The sequence below is a fragment of the Uloborus diversus genome, chromosome 7 (genome assembly GCF_026930045.1).
Source record: "Uloborus diversus isolate 005 chromosome 7, Udiv.v.3.1, whole genome shotgun sequence".
In the NCBI taxonomy this organism is placed as follows: Eukaryota; Metazoa; Arthropoda; class Arachnida; order Araneae; family Uloboridae; genus Uloborus; species Uloborus diversus.
The window spans coordinates 99,049,788-99,072,389 of NC_072737.1; the positions used below are offsets into that span (position 1 = coordinate 99,049,788).

The window sequence follows — 22,602 nt, forward strand, 5'->3', positions numbered from 1 at the left end:
ATATTCATTTTTAAAAAAAAAAATGTTTCAATTTAAAAATTTGCTGCTCCAAAAATCTGTTGCCCTAGGCCGCCTACCCCAAAGAGCCGGCCTGGTACAGATTTATGTGGATAACTAGAAAATCGCCTGTCAAGGTATGACGGGTGAAAATTGCTTCTACATTTAAATGAAGCCATTGCTTGTTAGGTGATATTTTGATAGTTGAAATGGTAACCCTAACTCCAGTGGATTAACCCTAAACTCCAGTAGGTAGTGTTCATTGTTGACCATTTTTTCGTTTCTTCATTCCCCTGAAATGACACAGTCTTACCAGTAAAACTGTTAAGTTTCTGGATTGAGTTTAGCCTTGTCACAATAAAGCCTTTCCCTGCATGTTAAACATCATCAAAACATATTACCAAACTATCATGCTGTGGCGCGTGTTTCATTGTTGAAACTTGCGGGTTACACGATCATTGGTTATTATAAAATGAGGATACTGTATTACCCTACATCAGCTGGCATGCCGGAAATAAGTAAGGGTGACTAAGATGACACGGAATTCAAGTTTTTCAGCATCCTGGATAACCCGGGGCTCACTTAGCAATTTAAAATAAAAAAGTGAATTTCTTAGCTCAGTTCTTGTCACAAAGCAAAAAGGAAGGGGGGGGGGGAATGGACAAAAAAACCAAATAGTTAGTAAATAGAGAAAGCAAGTTTACTAAATCAGGCAGTTGTTGTTCTCCATCATTTTCTGCATTAGTACAGCAGGAAATCTCACTCAAAAAAGTTGCGAATGAATCAATCGTGAAAATCTTTTGTGCAGCGCGATCTTTCAAGTGATAGTTGTGGTAATAGTTTATGTACTCGATTAAAGAATCTTACTCTGATGAATAGCACTTTCGATGCTGATAATGTTGGACAGGGTTTAATTTCCATGGGAGCTCAGTGGAACTAAGCTTCTGCACTTTTCAATTATATGTAAATTTTAGCGTTTTATACATAATTCAATCCAATAGCTTGCATTGCTCAGAAATCAGGCTCAGATGTTTGATTGATTCAGAAGCATTCATATTAATTGTGATTCTTTTATAATTTGCTTTTTTATTAATTTTAAGTTCTTTTTTTTTTTTTTGAGAGGAAATTTTTTTTAATGAATTCACTTGATATTAAATTCTTTATGTTGTTAATTGCAAAATATTTTAATTTTAGGATCAGAAGTGTTTGCTTCATTATAATTCAATGTTTTATATTATTTGTAATAGATTTGATATTTTTTGACAGACTCACAAAACTAGTATATTGTTAATCTTTACTAATAATAAAGCTGAAAGTCTCTCTGTCCAGAGGATGTCTGGATGTCTGTGACGCGCATAGCGCCTAGACCGTTGGGCCGATTTTCATGAAATTTGGCACAAAGTTAGTATGTAGCATGGGGGTGCGCACCTCGAAGCGATTTTTCGAAAATTCGATGTGGTTCTTTTTCTATTCCAAGTTTAAGACAAAAAATATCATAAGATGGACGAGTAAATTACGAAATTATCATAACGTGGAACCCTAACATGAGCACAAGCCAATTGGCGAGATACGAAATTATCATAACATGGAACCGTAAGATGAGTACAAGCCAACTGGCGAGAAAATTCACCATACATTATTTGTAAATATACAGGCGAACCAAAAGACCTTTTGATTTTTCTATTACGGGCAAAGCCATGTGGGTATCACTAGTATTTTAATAGAATAAAGTCATTATATTAATTTTTTAAAAAATAGACAAGTATTAAAAAGCCATGTGTTTTCAAACTGCAGTATACCGCGGTTATCACTTCCAGAGACTACAGTTTTGTCCTTGTTGTGGCCTCATCATTCTGAAGTAGTGAATAACCAAGCTGGAGGCAGGTTTCATCTCACTGAAACTAGGAGTGCCAACAAACTGGTACAAAAAGTAAATTTACCTCACCAGCGAGAGTTCAACGCCACTATTCCAGACTGATAACTGCAGTCTCTGGATGTCATAACCGGACTGTCGGTATATTGCATGTAGTTCTGCCTTAGCCTTGGCTTAAAGGCCTTAGAGCAGAAATTAAAATGGAGGGAGCAAGTCCAATCATTGGCTAAACAAATGCTTGGGCAAAGAGATCAAGTCATGTGACTCAACAACGAATGGTTGGAACGTTTTGCATGAAACTAGCGAAAGAAACCTGATTTCTTCCAATGCTTTTTCTTTAAAATCTATCACGTGACTTGGAGTCTTTCCTTCACGAACGGAAGTTTTCACTCCCTCCATTTTATCTCCTCTCAATGGCAATACTTGCTGCTTAATACTCTGATATTTGCCATTAATTTAAGAGTTGAACTGCACCCTGATTGCAGACTCTCACTGGTGAGATAAATTTACTTTATCTGACAGTTTGTTGGCACTCTCGGCTTAAATGAGATGACATTTGCCTCCAGTTCGGTTATTCACTATTCCAGACCGACAACTATACAACGAGAACGGAACTGCAGTCTCTGGATGTGCTAACCAGGCTGTCGGAATATTGCATGTAGTTCTGCCTCAGTCCTGGCTTAAGGGCTGTAACTTACTGCATAACATACTTAGTATATTATATATATTTTTTTTTCAATCTTTGGTTTCTGTGCATGCCAGAAATCCAAATGTACAATCTATCCTGATTGTACCTTTTGAAATCTTGGAATGAACATGACATTGTCTACAAAACCCAAATATTAACATCTGGACTATCAAAATTTATATTGTTTATTTTTTTTTAGCGATATTTCATTACCATGTGTTGAAAAATTTATCGAATCTATAATGTTAAATGGTAATTTTTAGTAAAATGAACATTGTGATGTTTGATATAAACATTGATAAAGTATTAATTTGCTGGTAAATCATTTAGTATTCTTAATAAAAATTTATGAAACACTAATTTAATTATTCAGTTGTTTAAAACATATGTTTGATTTACAAGTTGTTTAATAATTTTTGTTGAAGTGTAGTATGTAAAAAATTGCTATCATTCATTGATACTTTTATTCTTTAGAATTGCAAAAGAAGTTTCCTATTATGAAAAAGAAATTTTGAGAGAGAAACAAAGACTTGAAAAAATGAAAAAGGATGGTAAAGATGAATATGCTTTAAAGCATCAAGTAAGTGTTCTGAAGGGCGATGCTATGATTTTAATATTTTTTAAAGTCATTTTTAAATATGGTGTAGTAATTAATATTGCATCTGAAGTCTTTCAAAAGAATTCTCTCTCTCTTGGTTACAATGTTTTTCATGAAAAAATAATCAAAATACTTATGAGTAATTATTTTTGAAACATTTACCCATTTACTAATGTTATTACCCCCTTCCCCCTTATAAGCAGAAAGTCTTGTTTTTCTGCTTAAACTGTTAGTATTAGGTGTAATAGTTTACCTTCTTATTTTTCACTTTTTGCTTTGCACATAAGTTAAACTCCTAAAGTTCTACCTTGGTTTTTTCACTCAAGTGTTTCAAATACCCAAGTTTGCTTGTAGGACATTTGCTCCCCCCCCCCCAAAAAAAAGTTATATGAGCCAAAAATGATAAATTAGTTCTGCAGAGTGCACAGTTAACAGAAGACTTCTGAAAAGAAACATATTTTTTAGTGTCCCTGATGGTCACAAATTGGCAGAGTTAAAAGCAAGTGACTGACAGTTGTTTTTCCCATTATGCAAAGTAAGCAAGTAAATCTTTATGACACCACTTTGTCATTTCACTTCAAATCGCCTAATACTATGTGCCAGATTTTGTCCATTATTTTTTTACAAATAGATATACAGTAGAAGACCGTTATAACGCACACCTTGGGACCAGAGCTTTTGCGTTATACAGGTTTTTGCGTTATATAGATCATTTCACAAATTTTGAAACTAATATTCAGAATATATCCATATATTAGCACTTCAGAATGAGTTTTATCTGCAATGAGTATTAAAGCACCAATATTACAATTAATTGTTCACAAATAAATATGTTTCACAATCAAAAGAAAGTGCATTATTCCGCACTTCTGTTTAGCTTCATGGTTTGCATAACAGCTGCATTTTCAAGAGTCATCTGGTATTTTCTATTTACTGTAAGTACTAATTTTCTCTTAAAAGCTTTGAATTAAGATGGAAAAATGAGAAACTATTTCAAAATTTGATTTTCCTTACAATTTTAGTGCTTGCAAAGCAAAACAGAGAGATTTTTTAAACTTCAAAACATATTGTTTTTTCTTCTGAAAAGTTGTGCGTTTTATAGAGAATTGCGTATATAGGTCGGCGTTATAACAATCTTCTGCTGTATATGAGAAAATCTCAAATTAATTTTTTAAGATTTTTTAAATGAAAATTATACTTTGGAGATTTTTTTCAAAAATTCAATTTTTGATCATTTTTTAGAGTCTCTGTTTTAGCATAAATTTTGGCCACCAAAAATAAACCATTTTGGCATAAATTTAGAAAATCTCTCTAATTTTTTTTATTTTTCAACCAATTAAACTGAATTTGGTTTTAATTTCAAGCCAATACTTTTATCTTTCAATGTGAATGGCAGAAAGTATTCTGTGAATAGTTGGGTGTTGCCACTCATTATTTAAAGTGAGTTTTTATGTTTTTTCAATTGGGAGATTAATCAAGTCATATCTCCGGAGTACCTGCTACACGAGTCAATAATTGCAATCCATTTCCGTGACAAAAACTTGTGGTGCCATCTAGTGATAGAACAACAAGTTTACTTCTAATTAATGTAGTTGATTGCAAAATTAGCAAAAAATATTGACTGGAGTTTTGTTGAAACTATTTCTCGAATACAAAAGTAATCAATTAAGGAAGAAAGTTTTTTGTCTTTTTTTTTCAGTGAAGAGAGGAGATGTTATGTTTGTTCCAGTCCGATTCCGCGTCAAAAACACGTGCTCTGTTATCTGGTAGAACAACTTCTATTTTATTATAGTTGATTGCAAAATTGACGAAAAAAATATTGACTGATATGTTTTGTTATAATTATTTTTCGAATACGGAAGTGATCAATTAGGGAAGAAAGCTCTTACTTTTTTTTACAGCGAAAAAAGGAGGACTTCCGTAAAAATCAAAAAAAAATTTCTAGATGTTTAAATTCATTCGAGATTTTTATAAATCATTAAGAAATTCATGTTCAATTGTGACATAAGGATATTTATAAAACAAAGAATATAAATGTATGTATTTGTGTATATATGTGTGTATGTTCAGTATATACAGGGCCTGATTATTGCTGAAAAGGCCATGGCCTATGGCCCCCGTTCTTTAGGGGCACCAAATGGCCCGAGAAGGAACCTAGGGGGGGGGGAGGGGTGTTACAAACGCGAGTAGCAAAACGTACCGAACTGATCAAATTTTAATTTTAGGATCGGAAAAGGGCGTTTTTCTTTCATATGAGAGAGAAAAAATGCTCGCAAAAACTAAAATAAAATATCCGTAGGAACCCCTAATTTTCTGCATCAGATAAAATTTGTTCCAATGTTCCAAAATAATTAGAACGTGAATTATAACTGTTCTTGACTAATTTCATGCTAAACTGTAGGTAAGTGTTTAATTAGAAAACCATTGTTGATAACGATCATCGTTGAACAATGCTTTTATTAAAAGTTGTAGCGTGAAGAAAATCATTAGAATAAAAGAAAGATATGTTGTCCTTTTTTCCCCCTTCGAATATGAACAAATAAAATTCCGGCTTTTCCTGAAATCGGGGGATCTAAAATTTTTCCTTTCTGGTTAATTTTCCACAATCTGTTTAGGAATTTTACATTTTTTTTTCTTTTTGTTCAATCCTGGCTTGTTAAACACGAGTCACTTGACGTAACTTTTATTTTCGAGTTAGACCGTGCAAAGTTGGGTGACGCAGCTAGGAAATACAAATCATTTTTAGAACTCGAAAGAGGTATAATCGATGAAATAAAGCTTGTAATCCAAATGTCGTTGCTTGGGGGGGGGGGGGGGACATTACTAAAATTTAAAAGTAATGAAAATGGAAAATGAACTTTTATTTTTCACTTTTCACTTTCTTGCACAATGAACAATTTTAGAAATAAATCATTCGAATAAAAACAATTACATTTTAGATTGTTCGCAGCTATGAAAAATATCAAACGTTGTAAAATGATCAACAAAAATTCATAACACAAAAATACTTTATTTCATGAGTATTCTCACAACATTAATTAAAAAATAATATAAATAACACTACAAGGAAAATGCAGCGGAAAGATAAAAACAAATAAGTTTTACTAAAAAGCATAACTTTTAATAATATAAATATTATAAAAAATATAAAGTTTGAAATTTTTTCCTGAAAGTAAAAATGAAAATTAATAAATAAATAAGTATAAAATGATAAATTTGCAAAACCTCCCAGACCCGTGTTTTGAAGTCGCGGAGAAGTCTTTCTTTTTAATACAGAAAAGATGTGAGCAGAGACAATCGACTGCAGTGGAATTTTTAAATGCATAAGCTCACATCTTTTTTGAAAGGAAAAAGGGGGTCCTTGTAACTCCGAAACACGTTTTAGCACACTTTCCTTTATTTATTTTTAGCTGTGCATTGCGGTTTCACCCGCGTTAATAAGACAATAACAATGTATCAGAAAGCTTTTTGAAGTATGTCACGCTATGACATAAAATTACGCACCCTTGTCCATCGATGTTTTCCGATAAATAAGAAAAACGAAGAAAAAAAAATTCAATTAAAAATAATTGAAAACCCTTGATTTAAAAATTTACATGATATTATCGGTAACTTTAATAAAATAGAACGCTAAAATTCCCCTCGTTGTCAACCGGATTCGAACCCGAGATGGTGACATCACTGGGCAAACGCCTTACCAGTTAAGTTATAATCACATAGAAATCCTTGTTTAATCAAGTGTTAAATAATGCATTCTAAAATATTATCGATTTAATTTCAATTTATTGCTGCTCCACTCCTATTAGTCATAGCGTGATGTTATGTAACCAAAAGCTTCCCACACAAAAAGGATTTTTCAATCCGAACCAGTAGTTCCTGAGATTAGCGCGTTCAAATTAACAAACTCTATAGCTTTATATTATTAGTGTGATGATATTTACATTTCTAAAAGCTATGCTTTTCAGTAAAACTTATTTATTCATTTATCTTTTTGACGTACGTTCTGATTGTACGAACAATCTAAAATGTAATTGTTTCCATTTTCATGATATATTTCTATAATTGAACTTGCTGATGTATCGCCAGATGGCAGCCCTTGCGACACGGAAAGAGACTGAAAATAAAGGTTCGTCTTACTACGATCTGCATCAATTTTTTTTGTAGCATATTTAAATAATTCTCTTGCTATGTAGAAAAAAAGTAGAAGGGAGTTTTTGTTTCTTTGAAATAAAAAAATAAAGTTTGTTTTGCAGAAAATACAAGTGTTCTGTTACTTTAAATCCCTTTTAAGCTTGAAAAAGGCCAAAAACCTTTCAGAGCAATTAATACTGGAGTGTTAAAGGATTTGTATCAATAGTTAATCGCTTAAATGTTTTTTACTTTGGAAAAGAATATTGCAAAAACTTCTGTTTCAGACTTTTGAAAGTACTAAATATTAAGAATAATAATTTGAAAAACAGTGCAAAGAAATATTTCTCATGGCATTATTTAGCATTTAATTTGACAGTAAAAGATGAAAAACTTCTTAGCGATTAACTATTGATACAAATCCTTCAACAGTCCAGTATTAATTGTTCTGAAAAGTTTTTGACCTTTTTTAAGCTTAAAAAAAATTTAAAGTAATAGAAAACTTGTATTTTCTTCAAAACAAAAAACACCCTTCTACTTTTTTCAACATAGCAAGAGAATGATTTAAATATGCTACAAAACAAAATGATGCAGATCATACTAGGTATTTCAGAGGTATGACTTATTTAATCTTCCAATTGAAAAGGCATAAAAACTGACCTGAGATAAAGAGTGGCAACACCCAACTGTTTACAGAATACTTTCTGTCATTCACACTGAAATACAAAAATATTAGCTTAAAATTTATACCAAATTCAGATAATTGGTCAAATTCAGATAATTAGTGATTAGTGAGATTTTCTAAATTCATGCCAAAACAGTGACTTGAAAAAATTATCAAAAATCGAATTTTGAAAAAATTCTCCAAAGCTTAGTTTTTATTCAAAAAATCTAGAAAATTTAATTTGGGCTTTTGTTATAGATATCTATTTGTAAAAAAAAATAACGGACAAAATCGGAGACATGGCGGCACGTCCGCCTATTTAATTGAGTCGATTTGACGTAGAATGATCCCACTATGAAAAATAATTAAAAACTGGCTGCCTGGGTGGCTAGAATAGCCACATTCGGCACTCGGATCAACCTTTCTACCTTCGGTGGCTCCACAAACTGCCTGCGGTGGGCTGGTGTACATCACTTTCAAAGGTGTGCTTTGAGGGCTTCGTCGCCTTCTTGTCGATGCCTGTTGGGAAGCGTAGACCTTGACAACTACGGCAGCTGGCTTGACCTGACTGCAGCAGGTTTGTGCCTAGAAGTACTGCAGGGGTACTTTAGGAGCTTTGCCCCGTACTTGCCTCCTGAGACAGCTTAAGCTAGTGAAAGAATTTAAATTGACGTAATTGGAACGTAAATTACATTTCTTTAACAGGAGAAAAGAACAAAAAATCATTGCATTCAAAGTCACACTTTACTTAGGCTTTTTTACTTAGGCAAGCTATTCGAATTATAATTTTTCCTTGCACATCGAAAATCGCACTTCATTATGCCACTCGAAAAACATTTGTTTCCCTGCGTGACCTTTCTGTCTGCGAGTAACTTCTACTTTAGCCACTTGCCAACAACTTTGATGATGGGAGAAACGAAAATATCCAAAGAGAAAACCAAGCAAACGGGAATTTCAGAGAAAGAACCGAGATAGAAAAATAACATTTTTTATTAATGTCTCTGCTAATTAAATCTTACAATCATCCCATCTAGCTAAACATCTAGCCTGAAAAATTACAAATCTATAGATACCTGGTTTGATGCTCAGTTTCCTGTTCTTCACAAGGAGTAGCAATGACATAGAAAGATACGCAAATACATAGATACCAACAAGTTTTAATAATATTAAATCACTTGTGATGCTGCCACCATAAGTGCTAAAAAATAATGTTCTTGTTCAAATTGAGTTGGAGGCTGCAAATTTCATCTTTTGCAGAAAAATCTAGAATTTCTAATGGTATTAAAATTTAAATTAAGCAAAATTTTTTTCATCTCGATTTTACTGAATTAAAAATATGTTTCCAAGTAAATTTACCAAATTTCATGAAAATTCATTGTTTAATCTTGGCCCTCTACCTACAAATACAGATAGACTTATTTTCTCTACTATAAAATAAGAAATTTTCTAACTAAAGTTTCCGTGATTTCAATTCATAAACCATAATTGGTTAAAATATGTGTACAGGACTTAATTTCTTTAAAAGTGCACATGGGTCTTAAGAAATTTTTATTTCTAAATAGCCTAAATAATGTGTAATGTATGAAAATTTAATTAAAATTGGAAAAGAAAAAATATTTTTATGTTCAATTAATACTTTTCAAACAATCATCTTATATTGATTTCAAAATAGTTAGGCTCAGGCCTGACACTTAGAGGGGCCAAGAGCAATTGTCTCCCCTTCCTCCATCCAGCTTTGAAAAATTAATGCTTTTACATATAATTTGGCATGGCTTTTGTTATTCTCCATCAAAAAATTTCCTTAAGTATGCACCCCCCCCCCTTAAGAAAATTCAAAATAAAGGACCTGGTTAGCGTATTGGTGTCTATTTCACTGCATTTTTGAAGCTTCAAAATAAAAATTTTTGTTTCCTGTAACATTGATTCACCAAGAGGTACATTGTTTAAATGAAAAATTTCTCCTTCCAATATTTTTTTCAGCTTTGCCTAATGTTACACCCTGATAACAAATCAAATGACTATAATAACTTTTCAAAATATTGAACATAATTATTCTTGTTTGAAAATTCTTGATCATGGAATCAATAGTTCCATGAAAACCAATAACCAATCTGTCTAAAAAGTATTTGTGTACTATATAAATGTATTGCCAATTTTTTAAAAAAAGCAAGAAAATTATATACCTTACTTTATCTTTCCTTAAGGAAGAAGTAATAAGAGAATCTGCCCGAATGGTTCCCCATTGCACTAATGAGTTACGAATTGCATACAATGAACTGAAAAATTTGCTGGTAAGTAGAAATTATAATCTTACTTCTGCCATAATTAATTACAATAAATATACCGTAAAATCCTGAAAGTACCCCCCCCCCCCCTATTTTCAAAACAAAACTTGTTAATTTCAGAAAAAGGGGGGGGGGAGGAAGGGTGTAACCGAAATTTTTTTGAAAAATTAACCAAAATAATTGTTTTTTGTAGTTTTAATTTTAAAGTATGGAAAAGAAATAAAAAGTAATAAGAGTTAATATTACTGAAGAGTGAGAAATTAATTAAAACCTGTCATAATTCAGGGGTCTGGCCAGAGGATATTTGGGTCCGTTAACGGACCCTTCACAAAAATCCGATCAACCAAAACGGACCTTTCACAAAATCCTGATCAAACAAAACGGACCTTTCACAAAATCCCGATCAAACAAAACGGACCTTTCACAAAATCCCGATCAAACAAAACGGACCCTTCACAAAATTCTGATCAACAAGATCGGATCTGTCACAAATTGTTTATTGAAAGAGCAAATTTGAAAGCAAAATAATGTATATTTCTGTGTATAAACCGATCATTTTTGGAACCTTTTTTTAAGTCAAATTAGAGGGATCAGCTTATACAAAATCGGCTAATTTTGAAAAAAAAAAGAAAAAATCGGCACTCTTTGTTTGTTACAAAAATCGTAATTTCAAAAACTGCACGTTACAAAATTCGCGAACTTAAAAACAGACAAATCTCATACAGTAGAACCTGCCACATCCGGATCAATGTGGCGACAGACCGATCCGAATATCAAAAAATCCGGATATCAAGACCGCATTTAAAAATAGCTGTATTATAGAGTTTTCAAGCTGTATTTCTGTTCTTATAAACAAAATTTAAAGTTTTAAACGTTTATAAACTTAGTAGTATGTACATACAACATGCTCCATAGAAAAACAAAAGGTTACACAATTTATTTACAAAAAGTTACACATCACAGTTATAGTATTAACAAAAATTTACTTAGTTTTTGAAAAAGTTGGTTATTTTCTGCTGCTTTCCACACTGTACACGTTTTTTTTTTTTTTTGAAGCTATGTCTCTCATCCTTTTTAAGAGCATCACGTCACTTGCACAAGTATCTTCTTGACTTTGAACGTAGGACAGTAGATCCTCGAACGACTTGAAAGCTTCTGAATGGCTCATTACGTTTTCGACCGGATTTTTGTCAGTGCTTTCGTCCCCTTCGCTGTCGGAGTTTTTATCATCATTCTTGCACACTATGTTTAATATATCACCGTCTGTTAATTCGTTCTGTTCGTCTGCACTCAACCACTCGTTAACATCGTCTTCCTTCATTTTTTCACATCCCGGCAGGTTCTTTACCAGTTCAGCAATCTCGTCTTCGGCGGAAGTTTCATTGCTACCTTCCTCTGGTTTCTCCCCCGTAGATTCATCAGATGGTTTGGGTAACTTCCTCCATGACATTACCATTGTTATTGGTTTTATGTCATCCCACGCTTGGGCCACCCACATCACCTCATCCAACATGTCCACTTTTTTTTAGAGTCTCTGTAACGTTTTTTCCTTCATCTATTCCAGCAATCAATACCGTCAGTAACTTTCGTCGATAGAGACGTTTTATAGATTCTATAACACCTTGGTCCATAGGCTGACAGAGAGATGTCACATTTGGGGGCAAAAAAAGACACTTTATTTCGCCATTCATCTCTTCTTTCGCACGTCACACAGTGGAGTATTTGACTGAAAATCCTGGCCAAAACTAGTTTGAAATTTTCACCCTTCTGAAGACGACATCCTTGTGTGCCTTTGTGCGCTGTATGGCGAAGCTATCCCCACTTATAGACATGAAACTTGGTATACAAGTTGTCTGAAATGTCTAATGTTACAATTTGAAACTCGATTTTTAAAATTTGAATTAGAAAATGAAATATTTAATATTTTATCCACGGTTTAGACTTTTGCATGTTTACGACCGTAAAAACGATCCTAGTAAACGTAGAAAAAAACCCAATGCATCACTAGATAGGAAAAATAATTTTCTTCAAGATTATGGTTTGTTTGAAGTTCTAACGTAATTAACCGAATTTCTAAGAATTTACAAAGGAAGGTCACTTTTTCGACTTTTTTCAATTATTCAATCCATGTAAACTAAAATTCTTGCATCCAATATTCTAATAATGTTATGGTTCTGAAACTTTTTAAGGAAATAATATAAACACCTTACCTTTATTTACAGCGAAAACGGTGAAGTTATGTTCTTTCACTGATTTATAATGAATTTTTTTTCAATGAGTTGAAATAAAAATTTTCAATAATTTTCACTCGATCCGAAATGAATGCCGCGGTTGGCTCTTTGCCAATAATGCTTAAACAAGTTGAAAGTAAACATGTTCGATGCGAATTGCTGTTTTCCTTTGAAGATATGTAATTAAGTGCACTGTTCGAGGGGGGGGGGGGGGGGAAAGAGCAAAAAGCGGTTAAAAAAATCCTAGTATTCTGTACAAAACACTAATTTGAAACCAAAAAAATAATCAATTTTATTCTTTTCAATTGGTTTCAATTATTAAAACCCTGAGTTAATCATGCACAAAAAGAATTAAAGACAAGGGTTTCGGGGTTACAAAGAACCTTTTTTCTATTGAAAAAATAAATAAATAAATAAATGAACTAGGATATTATAAATGTAAAAACACTCGAAAATGGATATTCAAAAGCTCTTTGTTTTTGAATTGTATATATTGTACTCGTACCTTGGGTCGATTCTTAGTTTTACATCGTGTGATGTGTCCCGCTAAAAATTGTACGAACAAATTTGGAACTAAAATTTTATATAACTTTAATTTCACAATGAGTAGGTAAAATGTCTTAAATATGGATAGCTCGCTAGCGTAGGAACGTTAGGAGACAATTACAATTGTACCCTAACGCTAGCAAGTGTGTGTGTGTGTGGGGGGGGGTATTTCCCCCCTTTTGCTACGTATAAGGGGGAAAGACCCCCTCCCCCGGCACATTATTTGCAGCAATGATCTGAAAAAATATAAATATTTATTTATTTTATCTAAAATCTATCTCAATTTTAAGGAAGAGCAAATTTTCTTAGCGAGATCACAAAATAATTTAATTTATTAACTCATTAACGTACATGAGAAAATTAACATAACTGAACGCAAACACATGTTTTAGGGGTGCAGTGAATCTCTTTAGCGATGCATAAAGGTAAGCGTTTTCGAAATTAATTGGATGATTCTCAATCCATAACTTACATCTTTACACATTGATGAAGCGGTTTCTCATAACCATGAAACTCGTGTCTGAAATTTTATTGTTGTTTGTGCGCTCAAATATGTCGATCTTTTCATTCAGTAGTACTTATGATAACTTTTTTGCAAATTTATTAAATCTTTGTAGGTAAATTCAGTTTAAAATCATGACTTGTCACAAAAAGATCGGATTATGCACTTTTTAAAAAAAAAATCATTAAAAAAAAGGGCAGTTGTAGGCGGAAGATTTTTTTGCTGAAATTAGCACTAGAGACTTTGCCAAATACGATGCAACTTTCAAAACAGCCCGACCGAGCCCGACACCCATTTAAAAAGCTTTCTCTAGTTATAAATTAAGGCGAAAAGCCTTTAAAAATCTCACGTACCAAGTTTTCTTTATTTTTTTCACTAAAAGAAAATAAAAATATTTACTTTGATTTAAAATTAGCATTAAGCCCTGACATTTCTTTATACCGTAAAATTGGTTTGGTTCAATTCCATTCATTTAGAAAGCCACAAAAAAATCTACATTGAAACGTAATAATTAAGCTGAAACGTAACAAAAAAGCGAAAATTCTTATAGAAATCTCATCTTTCACTGAGGCTATGAGCAATTGTATGTGACTCAAGTTTCCAAAACAGGTACCAATCGATGCACCAGTTCGTCAACTATCATGGAATAAATTTTCATAAAAATCGGGTAAATTTTTAATTTTGGACTTTTGGCCAGGATTTTCAGTCAAATACTCCACTGTGCGTCGCACAGTTCGAAAGAAAGAAAAACTTTGACTTTTTCTTACTCAAAAATTGAAAATGTGTTCCGCGAACCGTCCGGATGTGGCAGGTTTTACTGTACTCGATTTAGTGAAATATACATTTGTGATGATCCTAAACTTGTTCAAGTACTTTATTTCTCCTTTAAAAAAGGTTATTTTTTAGTTTTACGCTACTTTTTAAGCAACGCGTTTCTATATTGGCATCGCGTTTTCAAAATTGCGTTATGTTTAATATTGTATTTTTTCACGAGTCAGAACAAAAATGCTCCTTCCAAAATGAATAAAAAGCAATTAAGTTGCATAAATTTCTTTTGTAATACATATGAACAAAAAAAAGGGCGCCCTTGCATCAAAAGGAGTCTAGACATTTTCAAAGGAATACACCGTGGAGACTGTTTTTGTTTTTTCGTTTAAATCATTGTGTTTTCTTTTCTTTAGAAAAGGAAACCTGCACATAAAGGGGGAAACTATACCTCTGCAGTGGCGTAGCTAGGGAGGGGCGGAGGGGGCGGTCCGCCCCGGGTGGCACTTTTCAGGGGGCGGCAATTTCGCACTTTTAATGTGAAAAAATTTAACGCATTTTCCCAATAAGTAAATCATGCTTTTGATCTTTTTTTGGAGTCAAAAAAAAGGTCTTTCAGTTCTAAGGTTGTGGTTCAAATATGATAATAAAATTACTCAAATACAAAACGTGTTGTTCTTGTGGACATCTCAGCATTATACGGCTTGTTTTTTCTCTTCCTTCATCTGAAGCTACAGACTGATTGCGATGTCACATTTTTTGGGAAGAGCAACGCGAAGAGCCTTCCTATCCCGTAACGTCACCAAACAGCCCAAAAGTGCAATTTTAGGCCTTGAGTCTCGAAACATTTCCAAAGGATAACGCCCAGGCCCACCCTATCCCTTTACATCTCATCTTTTAGCCTAATATTGAGTTTTTAAAATTTCAATGCCAACAAATTCCAGAGGCTGGTCAAACCATGACCCTTCCTTTAACATGGTTAAAGACAGTCTAATATGTGTGTTAAGGCTTTCAACTTCGAACTTTAAAATCCCCATCGCATCCAATGTCTCCAAAAATAGCTTAACGTTGGGTTTTTTAAACTTAAATTTCAGAAAAATTCTAAGGTAGGGGCCCCAAATGTGCACGAACCTAACGTCATCACAGTTGGCTCCAAATTTCGTTTTTAGAAATTACTAAGGGAAGACCGCCAAGCCTTCTTTTTTCAGTGATGAAGAGCTTAAAATGAGCAAAAGATTTAAGGTGGGAAATCCCCCTCCGAACTCACTTTCATGACGTTGTCCGTCAAACAACGGTTAAAGTCGCGTTTTTAGGACGTCATTTTCAAAAACATTCCAAAGGAGACGGGAAAACAACAACGGCTCCAGAAATGTTTCAAGGTGGAGGTGATTTTTTTTTGACTCACACCTTACTACGTATCTGATTTATACATGCTTGGGAGAGGAGGGAGGCCACCACAGCATTTTTATCAGAAGCAAAATAAAGTAAAAAAATAATAATAATAAAATATTAATTTGAATTCTGAAATTTAGAATTCAAATTATGTTTTTCTCAATCACGAGTTGCAACACGATCCTACTCATTGGAGTTATTGTTTCTAGAAACGGCTCCTATCCCCCCAAACCTGCCCCTCCTCCTGTGCGATTACGTGTGTATAGTGGTGTGTGAAATCATGTGTGCACACATGTGTAGGCTTGTGTGTGTGCGTAGACTTGTGTGCAGGGGCGGACTGGCCAGGTTGGCTAGTCGGGGATCCCCGACTGGGCCAATCGCCAAGTAGGCCACTTTAAGCAATTTTTTATTGAACTTAATACATTTAATTCACATCTAACATTTTTTAAAGCGTAATAATAGAAGAAAAATGAAATTTGTTCACTCTATGGGAAAAAAGTATTTGGAAACAGGTTTATTATTCTCCCATCCTTAGCCCAGGGGCCAAAGTAAATAGCCGAAGTCCACAGGTGCGAATGCTTTCTTTTCTTTGTCAACTTTCTCTCTAGTTTTTATAGCTCTTGGGTCCATGGCTCCCACATTGAGAAAACGGGAAAATGCCAGATAAATTAGGGTCCAACGAGGCCTGAAAAAGAACCGGGACGAAAAAAGAGCTTTCAAAATCTTATATTAGTACGTCTATTAACAACAATTGGCCTGCACCACTAGACAAAGGGGCCCCGGTCCTGCTATAAATGTGTGGGCCATGCTTTGGGGTGTTCATACATGAGCAGCGGCATGCACAAGGTTGGGGACTTTGATGCAGGAACGAGTTAAGTCAAAACTTTTCCTTTTTTAAAAATTCATTTTTGCGCGTGGAGAATTGGTGTTCCGATTGGTGCAACAACGGGTCACAAATGTAAGATTAGACCTCTGATTTCTAGTAAATAATGTGGAAAAGATATAGGCCTTTCGATCGGACACTAATGTTATTTATTGGTCTTACCAAAAATGAGTGCATCTGGACTTACCTGGTTCTTGGTCTTTGCATCAAGGCCCAAGAAGGAAATTGTGTATTATAGATCTAAGGTGGTCCGGGACACATTTTGAAAAAAAAAAAAAATGGTATTAAACAATTTAGAGTTTTGAAATTTTTTGCACTGATTCACCATCAGTTTGATTTGCAAAATCATAACATAAATATTAAAAGAAAAATTATTTAAATTTAGTTATTGTTTCTTCAAAAAAATGGGGTTGCTTTAAATTGCTAAAACTCAAAATATTCTTGGTCAATTTCCAAATTTTTTTCAAAAAACTATGCACAAATATCTAAGTTTTAATCTTTATTCGACAATTTAAAAAATATTAATTCAATAAAAATAGAAAATATTTCAAGAAAATTTCAAAAAATTCAAAGATACTTAAAAAAAAAAAAGATCATATTTTTTAAAGTCATGATTTTTTTTCAAATTCACTGTATACAAATCAAAGTAAACTGTTTGAAAAAGATATGCTCCAAATTTCATTGCTTTATCTTATTCAGTTCTTGACTTATAAGAGTTTGAATGCCAAAAAGCGGGAAAAATTGCATCATGGAGAGAAACACGTTTGAAGTTTTAAAGTTAAATATATTAGTTAAAAGAATGCAACAAAAACAATTGTATCTTTCGTTCTAAATGGGATAGAAACAAGATTCAAACGTCCTTTTAAGCAGAAAAAGACGGATAAGAATTCTTTAAATGATTGAAAGAGGTATTCCAAAATTACGTTCTCAGAACTTCAATTTCGTATAATTTCGTTGGGATGTTTTGAAACCCTCTCCTCCTAGCATCATTGAAGGTAGTATAAAATTGAACTTTTATAGACTTCGGATTCGAAAAATTGCAAGAGGAAAGTCAACGAACCCATTCTTTTCCCTAGAACAACCTGAGCTGTCTACCAATCGCGTTTTTAAGACTTAAATTTTGCTACGGGGCCAGAAGAAGTCCCCCTCCCCTATTATCGCTAAAGATAATCTAAACTGCCTTTTTGAAACTTCAATGGCGAAAAGTTTCCGGGAGAAAGATTCAAACCTTCTCCCTTTTCTTAATGTCATTAAAAATGACTTACACTAGCTTTTCAGGACTTCAATCCGGAAAAATTGCCGGTGCGAGGTCCCTCAAGGGAGAGACGATCGCCCCCCCCCCCCCGCCCCTCCCTTGGATCCGTCCATGCAGGAAAACCATCTGACTTCACAACATTTTTGTGGAAACTTATGCCGTCAAGAATAGCCTTCAATTGCGTTTTTAACCGACTTCAAAAAGGAGGCGGTTATCAGTTCATACCGTATGTATGTTTTTTTTTTGTTTGTCCACTCACAGCGTCCTACCTAGTGAACCGATTTTGATGATTCTTTTTTTAATAGATAGGGTATGGCTCAACTTAGGTCCCATTACTTTGTTTGACCATATTTGTTCTTTAGAAAAATAGTTATGGGCAAAAAACAGTAAATTTTATGCAATTTCCCTATTAAATGATTAAAATGATATGAAACCCACTGTTTTAAAAGTTTGGTGCCATATAACAGTAACATTAATAGTAATTGTAATGATAATTTTGAATAAAGGCTTCTCTGAAGTAATACAGTGATATAGAGCCGAACTTCTTACCAGGTAACTTCTTACTTTTACTGAAATATCTACATTTGCACTAAAAAGAATGAAATAAAAAAATTTAAAAAAAAAATAGAACCAACTTCAAAATTGCTCTAAAAAGTGAAAAATAATTTTATTCTATAAACACCATCGTTAATACTTTTAAACATAATTTTTGAAGTTGGCGCAAAAACGATAGATAAGATCATTCACATCCATAACTCAACTACAACTATAAATTTAACCAGGCCTAGTTTCTTCACTACCACATACATTATGCATTGATACCCTCATATTTGAGTAACGATATTAATGTTTCTGTTTCGTTACTCAAATATGAACTTGGGATGATTTTCTGAAAGAAATATAAACGGAGCATGGTTACACTGGATTTTCCTTTTTGTTTTTGTTCCAACTTCAAAAATTATGTTTAAAAGTATTATCGATGGTATTTAAAGAAGAAAATTATTTTTCACCTTTTAGAGCAATTTTGAAGTCGGTTCTATTATTATTTTTTTTTTCAAAATTTTTTTATTGAAAATTCGGCATTGGAAAATTTCTCGAGAGATCGCATACGTTCCCTATTCCCTTTAACGTCATCACAGATATACTAAAATTGATTTCAAGTTTGAAAATATTTCGGAAAGAAAATCCAGTCTTTGTTGGAGTTAGGGGAAGCCCTTACACCACTATATACAGCCTACATTTACGTGCTTTTCAGTTTAGGTGAAAAGCGTTCCGTACAGCGCCGCTGAACCTTCCCCTTATCTTCACATATCCAAAGATAGCCTAAAATTGCTTTTTTAAGACTTAAATTTCGGAAAATTTCCTTGCGAACTCCCAATCCTCCAAACGTCACCAAAGAAAGCATAAAACTGATTTAAATTTTGAAAAAAAAAAAAAAAGAAAAAGAACAAATCTGAAGGGAGCTCAATTTTTTTTTTCCATAAACCATTACCGAAAATTGCTAAAAATTCCGAATTTTAACTTAACTTTTGGAATTTTTCGGTGAAGCTCTGAATTCCTTTTTTTTTTCTTCTGCAAGAAAAATAAGAAGGAATTTTTTTTTTCTTCTTTATTAAAATCTTCTTAAAACACTTTTGACTCTTCAATGTATTAACTATTTTCCATCAAAAGGGCGGCAAGTTGAGGAACTGCCCCGGGCGGCAGAAAGCGTAGCTACGCCACTGAACCTCTGTGAAGGCTTTCTAAGTAAAGCAGAAAATGTTTTTTTTTTTTTTTTGGAGGAAGTGGCAAATGAAGTTGATCGGAAAATTTTTAGGTGAAAGGGGGGAGGGGGAGCTATAATCAATAGGGGGGGTTACTTTCGAGATTTTATGGAATGCATAAAATGAAAAATTGATTTTTCTTACAATATAATATAAATACTAGTGTGACGACTAGCAATAGGCTTTGGGCCCAGCTAGGCTAGTCCTAGTCAGTTATTAGTCCCCAATGAAGATCAATGGCCCTCTTAAAGCTATCCACCACCTTCTCATTACCGCCTCTTCCGGTAAGCTGTTCCAAGTGCCCACGGCCCCACTAAAGTAGTAATTTTTCCAAATTCCCAGGTTAGCCTGAGATTTGAGTAGCTTAAAACAATGACCCCATGTCCTGCATTGCATGCAAAAATTTAACCCATTTACAAATTCATTTTGATAAATTTAAACAACTGAATCATGTCCCCTATGACTCTCCTTTGCTCTAGGATATACATATTAAGAGTCTATTAAGTCTTGTATCATATTCTAAATCTAAAAGTCCCCTTACTAGTCTAGTTACCCTTCTTTGAAATGAACTTGACCTTCTTGAAACCTTGAACCTTTTTGAAATATTACAATGTACTGTCTTAAAACCAGGGCTGTTGAGTCGGAGTTGAAGAGTAGGAGTTGGACTGATTTTGGGGTAAAGGAGCAGGAGTCGTTTGAAAACATGCCGACTCCGACTCTGGGTTTCTTTTTCTTTAATCTTCCATCACTCTCTTTGTATTTTTAAAAAAACCTGACTACCAATTAATTTGATTAAAAGTATACAGGCCAGGCTTAGAATCAATTACGAGGGAATGTAATCGATTAGGATTTTATGATTACGGGCACACAAAAAAGGAGGATTACGATTACCATTATAATCCTCTGGCAAAATGTAATTACGACTACAGCAATTATTCGATTATGTAGAAAATATAATTGATTACGATTATAATATGTTGATTATGATTTTGATTACAATTACAGACTTATAATGTATATATATATCACTCATTTGCATCAACAACGTGATAGTTGAAAATTATGATTTTTGATTTAATATTAAAGAGATAATTGTAACTACCATGTAGTATAACCTTAAAGATTATTTATTTTGTATTATTGCACTGTGTTGCAGGAAAAGAGCAATATATGAAAGATAAAAAAAACTTGGGAATTCAAATTGCGTACATTACACAATGCTACAATGACTGTACAGGTATAGGCACACTCTTATTTAAATGTATACACAGTGCGTATTGTTTTTGACTCAGCTGTTCATTATTATTTTGCCATTGCAGTAGTTCTGCCTTAGCCGTGACTTAAGGTAGTTTAGTAGTAAGTTAAGCCCTGGCTAAACTTACTGCTAAACTGCTCAACATTTTAGAGCTTATAATTTCTGAAAATTGTGTGCTATATTTCAGCATTGTATTCTCAAATATTTAGTATATTTACAGTTAATTTAATACGCAGCTATTTAAAAAAAAAGAATCTCGTATGGTTCTTTATACAGAAAAACTGCAATGTAATAAAATACGCAGAAAGTAAATAAAAGATATGGAACTAATCAATTTAAAAAAAAGGAATTAAATGCATTTAAGTGTAATTAATACTTTAAAGATGTCTGGTTTTTAGTCTCATTCTTTGAGAAGTGAAAAAATTTCCAGCAATGCTAAACAGTCGTTGAACTGGAGCAGATGACGCATAAATTAAAAAAATACTTGGGTAGTATTATTTTTAGCAAAAGGAAACATATGAGTGTTAGACCCCCTACAACTCTACACTGTAAAAAAATTCCAAAACATTAGAGTATTTCCATGTAACTTTTCGGGATTTCAATGGTTTTTCTCCACTTCCTGTAAAAATCAAATATCATTGTCAAAAAGTTTCCGGAATTGCGACAAGTCGCACAAATGCAGACTTCTCACTGTTGTGAAAAATATTTTTAGCTCCCAGTTTAAAGATGAACTGAGCGTATTTATATAGTCTATTGGTTTCGCCCCGAATACAACTTGTCCAGACTGATTAAGCTCCCAAAGGGAGTAAAGAAGTCTATGGACTGTGTAGCTTTGCAAGAATTGCAGGCGAGTAAAATTCATGATACTTGCTTGCAATTCTTTCTTATCTTTGGCCATGTTTGCATTACTGCAATTGGAACTTTCTTGATAAATCAGGAAGTTACCAAGCTGCTATATTATGTGTACCATTGTTCACTTTAAAGTTCCTGAGACACGACTGGCTTTAAACGGGAAGATTTCTGATTTTTTCAAGAAGCTTCCAGGATAATAGGGCTCGACCGATGGCATTTTTTTGCCGATGGGCCGATGCCGATTGTTGGCCGATTGTTCAAGGATGGCCGATGGCCGATAGTTTTCCTCCAAATAGCCGATGGCCGATGCCGTTGGCCGATGGCAAAAAAAAAAAAAAAAAAAAATCAAACAGAAATAAATTGATAAAATTATCAGGGATTTAAAGGATTTTTAATTCATTTCACTTTACTTCCTTTCTACGAATAAGGAATTGTAATCACAAAAAAAGAAATCAGATTTTGACCTAAATTTCTATTTTACGATCACCCAATTTAATCTTCACAAGATTTTTCGGCACATCTGTACATGCATATGTACCTAAGAACATATAGATGACCGAAATATCCATTTTGAATGTCTCCTCATTTAATTATCGCAAATTCTCTTGTGATCGCTTCATGTGCGTAAACTTGTGTCACTCAAAAAAGTTATGAAATAGTAAGTTGAAAACTCATACGTACGTAGTATGATCTAAAAGTTCGAGGACGAGTTGTATAACACCTTACCCTGAATAGTTCACATTACCGAAGCACATCAATCTACAAAATAGTCACCTCGAACGACTATGCACTTCTGCCAACGTTCGTATAGCTTTTAGAAGCACTCCTGAAAGACATTTTTCGCAACCTCCTGTAAGGCCTCTTGTGCTGCTGCTTTAACTTCATCGTGGGGAACTAGGCGACTTTCATGTTGAGGATGCACGGT

General features: G+C 33.6%; 1 protein-coding gene across 2 annotated transcripts in view; it reads left to right on the top strand.

Annotated features, from left to right (window-relative positions):
- LOC129226509 (tubulin-specific chaperone A-like) overlaps nucleotides 1–22,602 on the top strand; it is an 89,326-nt gene that overhangs the window by 49,190 nt on the left and 17,534 nt on the right. For both annotated transcript variants that reach the window (XM_054861121.1, XM_054861120.1), the window contains exons 2-3: nucleotides 3,033–3,138; nucleotides 10,153–10,239. In XM_054861121.1, coding sequence (XP_054717096.1) covers nucleotides 3,033–3,138; nucleotides 10,153–10,239 — 193 coding nt within the window. The remainder of the gene's footprint in view (nucleotides 1–3,032; nucleotides 3,139–10,152; nucleotides 10,240–22,602) is intronic.